Consider the following 12,742-nt stretch of genomic DNA (forward strand, 5'->3'; position numbering starts at 1 on the left):
GGAGAAGCCATTATGTGTCATGTGGTCACAGAGCTAGAAGAGACTTCAATCTCATCTTCCCCCAGTCTGAAAACAAAATCAGTAAAACCAGTGCCATGCAATAATTATATTTGTTCTCTTCCAGCACCAAGCAGTGGTTCATCTTACAAAATTTTGGTGTCTGTAGGGTATTTGTATTTGTAATGATGTCTATTATGGGAAGGTAAGCCTGCAGCAGTCAGATATACTATTCTTGTACCTGGTTTGCAACAGGTCTTTTCATTGAAGAGTTTTATCTGACAATAGTAATAGTTTCTTTTCTGAATATAGAAGTCTTTTTAGATTGTTAGGAATCCAACCTCTACAATTCTGTGATTCTGTAATCCTTTCTATTGCAGTGCTACCTGAACTAGGGTATGAAGTTTAGCTATTTAAACAAATTCTGGTATTTAGGACATCTTGTGGTATTTATTAAAACTGAAATAACTCCCTGTGAATGAAAATCAAACTTGTGTTCTGCTTAATTAGTTAGATTTCTTAACAAGTGTAGTGCAGGTGGTATGTGTTTTGAGAACAGAGGGGGGCTATGTGCCTGTTTCCCCCTAGCAGAAGGATTTTCCCCCCTTGGGCACAATCTGCCAGACATTCTCTCTCTCTTTGGCAATGACATGGTCTACATGTTTTTCAGATGATGACTTTAAAAATGGGAAAGAGACTATGTTTTCAATTACCTTAAGAAAGGAAAAAGAAAAAAAAAAACAAGAAGAAAAAATAGTACCTGTCCTTGGGCATTGAAAAGTAAAAGGAAAGGAAAAAGACACCATAGTTAAAGGTGAGATATACCTCAGCGCCTATTACCGGGCCTATTATAGTTCTTATTACAGTTCATTTCAGACGGCTGAACTGGTACCATCACCTTGCAAGCTGAAAGTCCAAGTTACAACCTTGCTATTTTCCAACACAAACTAGAAGCCCCAAATATATTTGAATCTTTTGAATACTATGGCCAGCCATTGGGAAAAGCGTCTCAAAACAGTTCTTCTAAACAAGTACACTGTTTTTCACAGTAAAGGTCCAGAGCGATCTGAGAGGAGCACTGAATTAACAAAGCTGTAGTCTTATTCTTCCCTTGTTACCATTAATAATTTTCCAGTATGCTGTTAAAGATAGTCTGCCTTGCTCCTGTTTCTGGTTTTGTTGCTGCCTTCGTAGCTGTATTTCCTCTACTTCTTTCTGGGCTGTTATCTAAGCCATTTAATATCTTGTAAAATAATACTTGTATATATTGCATTGTGGCTTGAAGATAGTTGGTTCACAGCTAGTTGCTCAGCTGTTAGCATCTGAGTACCTTTTGGGCTTTTTCTTAGTTAGATTGTTTTATTATCTACCTGTTTCTTTCCCTGGTGACCAACTTATAAACAATACCAGTATATTTGCATGTTCAGATAAACTATTATGCCATACATGACCTATATCTATGGCTAGGTCACATAACTGTAGAATCATTATACCTACATCTCAGGTATGCTCCAGGAAGAATTTCTCTGGTAAAGGAGAACTGTATTGGTATTCTTTGTACCTCAGGTAGAGATGTCCTAGAAGCTGCATTTCAAATAATTAAATCCCATCAAGAACTGTTAGGTACTGAATCAGTGTTATTGGACTGAACTGAGGATTAAGGAATCATAGTTTACAGAGAGACTGACAAATCTCAATGCTTTTCCAGAACTGTCTTTAATTAATAAGCAGACAGATGGCTATAAAATATTTTTTGAGAAGACGGTCTGGCTGAAGACCAGATTTCCAGAGGAGACAAAACAAATCAGGAGTCACACCACTGGTAGAAAATGCTGCCAAGTCTTGTGAGATATGATTAAACTTTTTCATCATAATGTGAATTACATGTACAGAGAAGATTCTGCAAAGCCCACTGGAGACTTCATTAAAGCTATCCAGTTTTACCTAGAGGGCTCCTGTGTGCTCAAGGAGTGCTAGAAGTACAATATGCTCTTGTCCTAAGCTCTAGCGTTAGTAAGATGTGCTTTTCTCTACCTAAAAAGAAACATTCTCATGTTTCTCTTTCATGGCAAAAGTAAAGATTAATTTATTAGACAATGCTTTATTCAATGAATTGGTGGCTTTCTCTGCAAACACACTGAGAAAAATTGTAGTTCCCATTCTGGTTTGCCTTTCTACACTCCACTGAGCAGGACTCTGAAGTCCTTTTATTTTCAGGATAGTTAATACAGTTACTAGACATGGGATCCAAATATCTTGGCAAACTCTATCCTTAGTCTTGATATTCCATAAGGCAGAATTATGACTGAACTTGGAGAGGCATGACTCGAAACCTCCAGTACTGGACCTGTGTTCCTTCAAATACTTAGAAAGTGTATGTGTGTGCTTTTTTTGAGCATTTCTATAGCTTCGCATAGATGCAATGAAATGAAAAAAATACTCCGTTTTAACTCATCCCTTCTGCAGTTTGTTTAATTTAGTTTATGGCATGGTCTCAGAGCAGGAGACTTCTAGTTTTCCAGAGTTATTGCCTGTGTTCCATTTCACACTAAGGACTGCATTCTGATCTGACTGAAGCACGCATATAATCGTACAGTGATTTTTGGGTAGGTAGGTGTATGGAGCTTTTAGCATCTTTTCCTGTTTATTAACATATGAAACACCAGCTATGTCTTCAATCTGAGTACATTATTAGCACTGAATTCGAATTTTGTTCTGTGGGTTCAGAATAACATCTTTTGTCTCTGTATGATTATGTATAGAAAATTTGAATATTAGTTGACACTTGAACAATACTGTGCTGTTTTTTAATCCTGATATTGGAGTGTAAAGGAGAGTACCTGACTTTAAGGTGCATTTGTAATCACAAGTATGAACATTGTTTTAAACTGTCCAAACTGTATTTCATGTGCATTTGGAAAATGTAAATAATTTCTTGTCAGCAAGATCAATACAGTGCTGTCCAAATTGTTCATTCATTATTTTTAATTTTTCAAGTGAGAGCATTACTGTCAGCTTTGGTTACAGAACTTCATTTAATTAAAAATTCATTCACTGTAGGAAGGATGATGAAGTGAATCATGTCTCAGTAATGGAAATCAGGAAGGGGAAGGTGTTGTTCTGTATGTTGAAACAACAACTAGAAGGTCATTCTAGATATATGTTTGAGGCAGAAGCTTTGCCCCAATTGCCTGGGACTAGAGTTGTCCAAATTGTCCAGGTCACACCAATAGTACTGAGGGTTAGACTGTATGCCTAATGGTTCGAAACAATGTAAGTGTTACACACAAGGCTTATCTAGTTGCTTTACTACATGCTAAACTCTTTACTTAACAGCATGTTTATTAACTGCATTCTGAAAAGTTTGTCAAAGCTATGGCAATGATTGTAAAACAAGAAAAAAATGGTCTTAGAGAAGGCCAGTTTGTGAGAAGCTTATGGTTCAAAAAATCACCATTCTTCCATTCCCTTTGGATAGCAAATTGGTTTTTGAAATTATCTCTTTCCATATCTGTTATAGTATAGCATGACTGAAGTGCCTTGAGGCAGCCAGTCAGTCTGACAGACAATTTAAACAAGGTGCTGTACAGGTGCATAAAATCCCTTCTTCTAGTTCCTTACCTGATTAGAAACAGGAAAGGGAGTAGCAGGAAGATAGGCAAAGACATAGTCTTCATCCATTGGTAAATGCAGAAAAGTTCAGAATCCCAAACTGACTAATGTTCAATGAATGCAGCTCCATTAGGTAATGGAGGAAAGCTTGGTTTATGTAATTAGGGTAGGAGCAATCGCCATCTCCAGCCACTCCAGCCCATATAACTCCTTCCACTGCAGTCAACGCAGCTCAGCCTGGGGACCCAGGGACCTGGGGTGTCTGTCCCAGGCTGAGTGAGCCAGCTGCCACATTCCTGTTTGCAGGTTCAACCAGCAGTGAAGCTGAAGAACATGTTCCAGAGACCAGTAATAACTGTGGCTATTATTGTGTAGGACAAGAACTGATAATCAGATGCAGTGAAACTGAGAATCACATACCTAAATGCCTCCATAGTTCTCAAATGCTATCAAATATTGGTTATAAATTTTGGAATATATTGCTGAATCTAATCATACATTTGTGGCTTAGTTACTTGGATCGTGCTCCTTTTTATGTGAGGAGTAAATGGTGGCTCTAGCCTTTGATCTTAATGCTTGTAGGATCGTGGATAATCTTTCATTATATTAACATACACTGATATAACGTCCTTGAATTTCTGAGTTTACATGAATGCTACTAAGAATTTACTTCAGTCTTGGTGACCTTGAATTTAATATTTAAAACAAAGAAACTATGGAAATGCTTTGAACTGGAACTTGATACACAGGTTTCCTGCACAGGTCTGCCAATGCACTGAAGATCTAAATGATCATGTGCTTGGTGTTAGTTTGGGGCTCTTGTTGAGGAGTTCAGGGTAGTTTCAGTGTCAGCTTGAAAAACAGACGATTATACCAAAAAGTTAGCTGTTTAAATATAACTGGAGAAAGCACCTGATAGGAACCTGCAAATACTGTGTTTGCATCCACCACACAAAGGATTAACTTGCACTTTCTGTCTCTCTGATCTGTTTGTAAAGCCTCAGATGAACTGATTTAATCAGTCACTAGAAATAGCAAGTTAATAAACCCTGTGAGGCAGGTTTCTGAATGCACTGTCCTCTCTTCATCAGATAAGACAATGCACATGCAGGGAAGAGAAGATAAATCCTGTTCCTCAACTTTACTTTTCTGTCAATCCAAAATAACAATGCACACAGTCTAGGATTGGCACCATTTTGGTGGGAGTCAGTTGGTCTGGTGAGGGTATTATGCACTAGTTAGGCAATTGAGGGATCCCTAGGAGTTTTTTTATTCTCCATCTGATGTGTATTAGTGGGAGAGGGTTATTTACCTTTGTCATAGCAGTTTATGGCTCACTGCTATAGTATCATAATTTTGCTCTGAAGGTGATACCACCTCAAGCCAAGTCTTTGTCCAATTTCTTGAAATGCTTGTCAGAGCTAATATTTAGCATGGTCACTGATTAATTACTGCAATATCTCTGATAATTCTGCGGTGCCACCAGTGAACTCCTAAGTGTTCACTGATGTGAACACAGAAATTGAGGAGCTACCAGCAGTAATTTTTGGCTGATGGGCAAGACTGTTGTAGAATTTTATTCTTTTTTTAAAATGCTGGTCATATGAATGTTCTGGTAAAGCCTTTCAGTTATGATGGTTTTTAATTGTATTTTGGGAAGGACTTACGTTAGCTGAGTTATTTTTAGTAAAAGGTGCTACATTAAGTAGCATCTGTCCTCAAGCTCCAATTACTCATTACTGCCCTCTATCCATTGCCCTTTATTTCAGCCAAGCCAACTATTGGTGAGGCACGTGATAAACTGTATTCAGGAACAGAATTTAAAATTATGCTTATTCCTTTTTCCTGTTGCTGTTCAAACATTGTCCGTTTGATAATCTGTTACTCAACCGTCTCCACAAATAGTTGTTTCCATGTTACTGAAGAAGGCAATAATGCGTTGTGGATCAGAAGTTGGGTAGGAAAATGGGAGAAGGAAGGGGAGCTGTATTATCTGTTTTAGCTAACAAAACAAGATTATGTGAATCTTTTTTTACCATTGTCCATTAAGAACTGCTTGGCTAGTCGTCTTCCTAGCTGAAGTCTGCAGAACCCTTTTACATTTTTCAAACTTTCTACCTTTTGTACCAATAAACTGTTGTTAACTCCTCTCCCTTCCTGCTTTCATCTTACACAGATTCTAAATTATTTTCTTCAAGCGTTTTCAGGGACTTCATTGGCAAAGATTTATAAGTAGAGAATCAAGTTCTGTCTTATCAAGGACATTTTTCTCAAGTAAATTGACACATTCACTTCTGAAGAGTATTCAGTTAAACAATTTCATACAAACATCCTCTGCTTCCTGCCTTTTAGTCTGAGTCAAGACACTAATTCATTCTCACCTCTTATAAACCACCTTCAGAAAGACAGGCAAATGAATGTATTCAGTGTGAAAATGAAAATACTACAGATTGTCATCAGATCTTTCAGAAACGGGCCAAGACATTAGATTTTAGGCCTAGTTTCAATTTTGTAGAAAGTTTCCAGCACAAATACTCATTGCCCAAGAAGCTCAATTCTAGAGAAAGCTGAACTGGAACTTCACTTCATGGGATTCATGGAATCCTTTTTTCTCAGAAAAATCTGAGGAATGGGAATATGATTCCTAAAATTCAGCAATGAATCCTTCTTCTCTTAATCTCTGTATGAAGAGAGAACTAACGAGAAACTGCAAAAGGGGGCTGTAGAAGGAGAAGGGTTGGAGAAAACTTCCATCCTGTAGACAAAAATTAGGGAGTCACCAGTGTGAATTCTTGCAGGTAGTTGCCAATGACTTACATCAATAACATTGCAATGTAATCTAATAACTGTATAATATTTCCTTCCCAACTTGCCTTTTTCTTCCTTCATCTAGAAAACACGTCCTTTCCTGTGAAAAAATACTGACTCGGGTAATAGTATGGGAAGCTAATAATGTTCTTTATTCTGCTGCTCTGCAGGGTTTCCGCTGCAGATGAATGACTCGGATCACTGGCTATTCCAACATTCGTTTCAAGGATGCATGCAGTTTATTCATGTGGATGACCAGCTGGTGGACTTGCACGCAGTGGAGCACGGGCAGCTGGGAAGCTTTGCCAACGTTCCCATTGACATGTGTGCCATTATCGACAGGTGAGTTGTGGAGACATCTCTGATACTCGATAGATGTCCTGCATATTCTGCAAATACACAGTGATACAGAAAGGATGGTTCTGACACTGCCAGTGATCACGTCAAAGCATCCCTACCTTTTTAGCAGTGGGAACTGGAGATGATGGCTGTAAGTTGTAGATTTTGCACTTTGCAGTGGAAAGCATATCTCCAATATCCCTAGTCTCGGGCAGAGGAGATGAAAAGCTCTTTCAAGTTCAGTTAAGCCCACAGGTCAATAATATGGCTGCCTTGAATAGAGGGAACTCTCCCAAAAAGTCACACATTTTGTTGATTTCTTAGATGATTTCTATGGAGTTCTTTTTGCAACTAGCAGTTGTGGTTCCTGGCTTCAGTGCCTTCTGGCTTTGCTGAATTTCTCTGAGAACTGAAATAGGTCCACATACTTGCACAACTGTGCAAACATTATTAAAATAATGCTTAGTTTTTTGGTTTTTTTCCTCCATCCTGACCGAAACCAGGACACAAACTGAGAAGAGTAGATCATAATTATTGCAGGCTTTCTCTTTGAGCCCCACCCTTTCAACCAGTTAATTTCTGTTACTCCTGATTAACAATTTCTTCTTTGTTGCCATAAAAGAAGAAAACTAGGAAAGACAGGGAAAAAGCAAGTAGCCCAACTCCTTAATGCAGGCAGCTTGGTTTATTAAACCCTCTGTGAGTCTGCTGGAATGCTGAAAGTGACCTTTTAGAATTCTGCTTTCAAAGAAGCAAAGATTACATTATCACAGAACCCTAAAATAACTGAGGTAACAAGCAAACATTGGAGTTCGTGTGGTCCAAACATGATTCAAAGCAGGGCAAACTTCAAAGCTGTGTCAGGTTGCTCAGGGCCATATCCAGTCAAGTTTTGAGTAACTCCATGGATGGAGATTCCACAGGCCAACTGACTCTGAATGTCATCAGTAAAGATCTGCATAGCTGTAGTAAGGAAATATATGTGCTTTTATTTTCCTACTGAAAATTAAGAGAGTCTCAAAGAGATAAATGGTACTGTGAATAAATGAAACATAGCATACTGCTTTGGTCACACAAAATGTCTTCTCTTCCTGAAATGTTGATAATCACTTTGCACTAAACGTGTTGTGGTGAGTTGACATTTTTCAGCAGCCAAACAACCCTTCTTACCTTTTGCTCTCTCCTTTCTCCCAGGAGATAGAGGAAAAAATGGAAGGATGGTGAAATGATTTATGGATTAAGATGACAATTTAGTAAGAATGGCAATTTAATAAGAGAAGCAAAAGCTACACATACAAGCAAAGCAAAAATAAGGAGTTAATTCACTCCTTCACATCAGCAGGCAGATGTCCAGACGCTTTCTGGGAAGCAGGGCCTCAGCACATGTAGTGGCTGAAGGGAAGCTCTATCACACTAAACACCTCCTCTTCCTTCTCCATTCCCTGAGTTCTTATTGCTGAGTATGACATTGTATGGAAAATTCCTATGGTCAGTTTAAGTCAGCTGTTCCCTCCTATCATTCTGCTCATCCCTGGCCTCCTGACCATTATAGGGAAAGGTGTGGAGGGACAGCCTTGACACTGTGCCAGTGCCATTCAGCAGCAGGCAGCACACTGGAGTGTTACCACCACTCTAGATGGGGAACACAGCACCATACACAATGCTGTGAAGACAGTTAACTTCATCCCAACAGACCCAGTAAACCATTTGAGTAATGTCAGTGTTAAGGAGCGTGCTTTATGGCACACCAGTGAGTTCTTCTGGCATGTCTGGCCACTTGGGATTGCTGCTTCTCACAGGCCTCTGGAGGGTTAGTCATAGTGAAGGAAGGAAGAGATGCTATCATAGGGAAGGAGTTTGTTCTGTTTCCTTACATACAACTGAAATTAGAAAGGGCTAGTATTTGGTAGCTTGAAATCCTTAGTTTATTTTGAATATTTGTCTTCGGAAATGTAAATTGACTTGCAAGAAGGATGTGAAGATATATCTAATTAAGTCTCTGCTTCCCCCCCCGAAAATCTAAGCTTATGTGACAGTTCGTATTGAATCCACTTATGCCAATGTTGATTAGAAATAATTCCATCATAGTGAAGTTAATCAGAATTAGGCTTTTGCAATGTATTACAATGTAATTACCTTACAATGTAAGTTAATTAGACTCAAGAGCTTTACAATGCATTTTTGAAAAACAGGACTTAAAGCTTCCTGTGTCAAACTGCTTAGTTTTAAAGTGAACTTCATGTAGAAGTTACTATTTATAAGTTACTTACTTTTGTAATTTCTGCAGAGAAGGACCTGGGGGTCCTGGTAGATGACAGGTTGGCCATGAGCCAGCAGTGTGCCCTGGTGGCTAAGAGAGCCAGTGGGATCCTGGGGTGCATCAAGAGGAGTGTGGCCAGCAGGTCAAAGGAGGTGATCCTCCCCCTCTACTCCGCCCTGGTCAGGCCCCACCTCGAGTATTGTGTCTAGTTCTGGGCTCCCTGGTATAAAAAGGACAGGGATCTCCTGGAGAGAGTCCAGAGAAGGGCTACAAAGATGATGAAGGGCCTGGAGCATCTCCCCTGTGAGGAAAGGCTGAGTGAGCTGGGACTGTTCAGTCTAGAGAAAAGAAGACTAAGGGGGGACCTTATTAATGTTTATCAATATCTTAAGTATGGGATGCAGGGGGAAATGGCCAGCCCCTTTTCAGTGGTCTGTGGGGACAGGACAAGGGGCAATGGCTGCAAGTTGGAGCACAGGAAGTTCCGCACCAACATGCGGAAGAACTTTTTCCCAGTGAGGGTGACAGAGCCCTGGCACAGGCTGCCCAGGGAGGTGGTGGAGTCTCCTTCTCTGGAGATATTCAAGACCCGTCTGGACGCCTCTCTGTGCAATATGAGCTGGGGAGCTGCTTTGGCAGGGAGGTTGGACCTGATGATCTCTCGAGGTCCCTTCCAACCCCAACAATTCTGTGATTCTGTAACAGATAATAATATGTATTCAAACATATCATATAATGCCATCTATCATACATAAGGCATATTACATGCCTTTTATTATTTTAAATTATGATTATGCTTTATATTTACAATATATTTTAATAGAAATACAATTGGTTTAGATATTATCATGATTTTCCGCCAGCTGAGAACCGAGCACTAAGGAGCCCCTTGTTCTTTAAAAGGGAGTGGGGGGGGAGGGAGGAGTTAAGGGAGGGGGAGACGGGAAAAAAAACCCTAACCAAGGAACCAAAACCTTGCGGGTTGGGATAGTTTACTGGGAGAGCAGAAAGATAGATATAACAATGATAACAGGACTTTATAGCAAAATATATGAAACTGGTGATACACAATGCAGTGTCCCACCAAACCGCACAAACTCAGGTCATATAGCACAGGACAGCCCTGAAAACCGTTGATCCTAGAGCTGCCTCCTGCTCCTCCCCCCACCAGCCCCCCCCCCCCCCCCGTTTATGCTGCCCATGACGTAATTGGCGTGGAATACCGCCTTTGGCCTGCTCGGGTCATCTGTCCTGGCTGTCTCCCCTCCTTTCTCGTTAGCCACAGACGGGGGAGGGTGGGAGGAGGGAGAAGGGGAAGAGGGGCGGGGAGTGGAGAGAAATAGGAACAACTGAAAAGTCCTTGATTGCTTGGCAACAACTAGAAACATCCCTGTGTTATCAGCACTCCCAAACGTGGCATTCCATACGCTACTAGAGGGTATGTTAGGGTTGTTTTTTGCTTTATTTAAGGATTGAGATGTAATCTAGTTTGCTGTTCTCCCACGATCAAGGTTATTTCTTTGTAGTTTGCACTTTAAAACAAACCCTTTGACTAAGAAGTAATAATGCCAAGCTTTAGATCTTGACTGTCTTATTAACATCTACAAATAAGACTTTACAAGCATTTCTGTTATAGTATGCCACTATATATAGCATTATTTATGTGGATTTATTTTAAAGGATCCGAGTACCATGTGTGCTGTTTATTAGCTTAATTTCATTTCCTTTGAAATAGGAAGATACTTGTGACTATGATACTGGTATCATCCCGCTTCTTTTAACTTGTTTGGCTCTGAAACATAAAGGCTTCGGTCATCATCAACATGGAAATTGCTTTCACAGCCACACTCAGGTGAAGACCCCCCACTGGGCAAAAAGATAAGCTGTCACACTGAATTATTCTTACTGCAAATTTCATGTGGCTGGGGGAAAAAATATGTGAAGTTGTAAACAGTGGAATTTTTCATCGTTAGCCAGAGCAGATAGTAAGGAAGGTACAGTTTTCTCTATAAGAATATGACAGAATGTCCCAAGGGTGGTGAGTTCTCATTTGCACCAACCTGGAGGTAACTGCTCTGAAGTCCCAGGTTCTGCCAAGCTAAAGACCAGTCCTGTACAGAAAGGGTTTCTGCATTTTGGTTCCAGGGTTCTTTTAAGACATTAGAAAAACAATCACGTTAGAGTACTAGACTTGTACTTGGGAGATACAGTGTTGAACCAGTGTCTTTTTATTTTTAGTCTTCCCCTGCTCACATGAGCATTTCACTATTGCAAAGACTATAGAGATCTTACTAACTAAAAGGGAACACCAAAGCTAAGGAACATTTTGTTTTCACCAGAGGCCAAAGGGTATAAATGCATGTAATTTCATGTAGGTGTAATAATATAGTAATTACAGGCAGTTAAAATGCTACAGAGAAAAAATAATCATCCCTCTTTCTGTAACTTAATTAACTTTAATTGTATTAGCAATGGAAGTTGCATTGTTGTCACAGCGATCAACATGCTGTACTGCTTGTGACAGCACAGGTCCCTGTACGCCTCCTTTACTTATCACTAACAAACTAACTTGTTGTTATAGTCCAGATGGTACAGTTGTACTTTAGGATTTTAGCACAGGACATTGAACAGGAATTATTACTCACAACTAATTTGTCCCAGAGAATTCTAAAGCTTGCCTTTGTTGTGGCCAGAATTACGGATTTTAATCACGAAATCACAATGATACTGAAATGATTTCAAAATATAGTGGCATTGTAGATTATGCAGAGCATATGCCAATTTTAACGAAAATCTGTGTACCATAAGAGATGAAATGACACAAATAGGGAAAAAAATACGGTACCACATTGAGTATTAATGTAAGTAATCAGAAATGGGCAGCAGAATATTTCTGTGTTATTATTGCTCACCTGCTGTAGTGATGCACTCTGTATGACAGAGTGCCAGCATTCAGCTTTATTCCCATACTGTCACATTCTCTAGACTACGTGATTCCCAGTTAAAATTTGAAATAATTCATTTAAATAACAAAACATAGCAAGCATGTTGGTGCATGAAACTGGCCACAATGTAACATTGGCAGCATGACAGAATTTCTTTGGAATTAAAAATCATCATTGCAAACAGTCTTAAAATTCGTCACTTCAGGCTCTTTACATGGACTTTATGTTTCTGGCCTTTCTCTCTGTACTTCACCCTCTTCCAGTTCAGTGGTGAGGGAGACCATGAGGAATAACCCAGACACCATCCTGTAGTTCTCCGCATAAGAAGTAGATGACATGACAATGCCCACCACCTGCTTTACAGCTGAGGTAGTCCCAAGAAAAAAAACAAGCAAAATAGCACTGGGGAAGAACTGAATCTGTATCATTACTTCATCTGAAGATGTTCATGGCCATGTGGGTGGAAGCCACTTCCTACATGCATCTTCTTCCTCTGCTCTCCCTCTTCCCACTTCTCTTGTGAACCATATGAACCACATGTAGAAATGGAGGTGAAAGCTGCCTTTCAACAAGAGATTCAAATGCATTTACTTCATAATGCAATTCAATCCAGAAAGGTGACTTTATAGACATAGATTGTAGCTCAGGTGACAGTGATGGTACTTTTAATACTGTCCTCTATGTACAAGTGTGTCACAACAGCCATATTACTTAACAAATCAAGACAGCTGGAAATTACCAACTCTACAGAGCTGGCCAGAAAATAGGGATGGTTTATTTA

The 12,742-nt window shown here is 39.7% G+C and overlaps 1 protein-coding gene across 1 annotated transcript in view; it reads left to right on the forward strand.

Moving 5' to 3' along the window:
- Positions 1 to 12,742, forward strand: part of LOC311201128 (uncharacterized protein) — a gene marked incomplete at both ends in the record, with an annotated part of 149,172 nt that overhangs the window by 84,189 nt on the left and 52,241 nt on the right. The window contains one exon of the mRNA XM_084275431.1: positions 6,588 to 6,759. Within this exon, the coding sequence (XP_084131557.1) occupies positions 6,588 to 6,759 (172 nt within the window). The remainder of the gene's footprint in view (positions 1 to 6,587; positions 6,760 to 12,742) is intronic.

Source organism: Gallinula chloropus, assembly GCF_964237585.1.
Source record: "Gallinula chloropus genome assembly, chromosome: 26".
NCBI lineage: Eukaryota > Metazoa > Chordata > Aves > Gruiformes > Rallidae > Gallinula > Gallinula chloropus.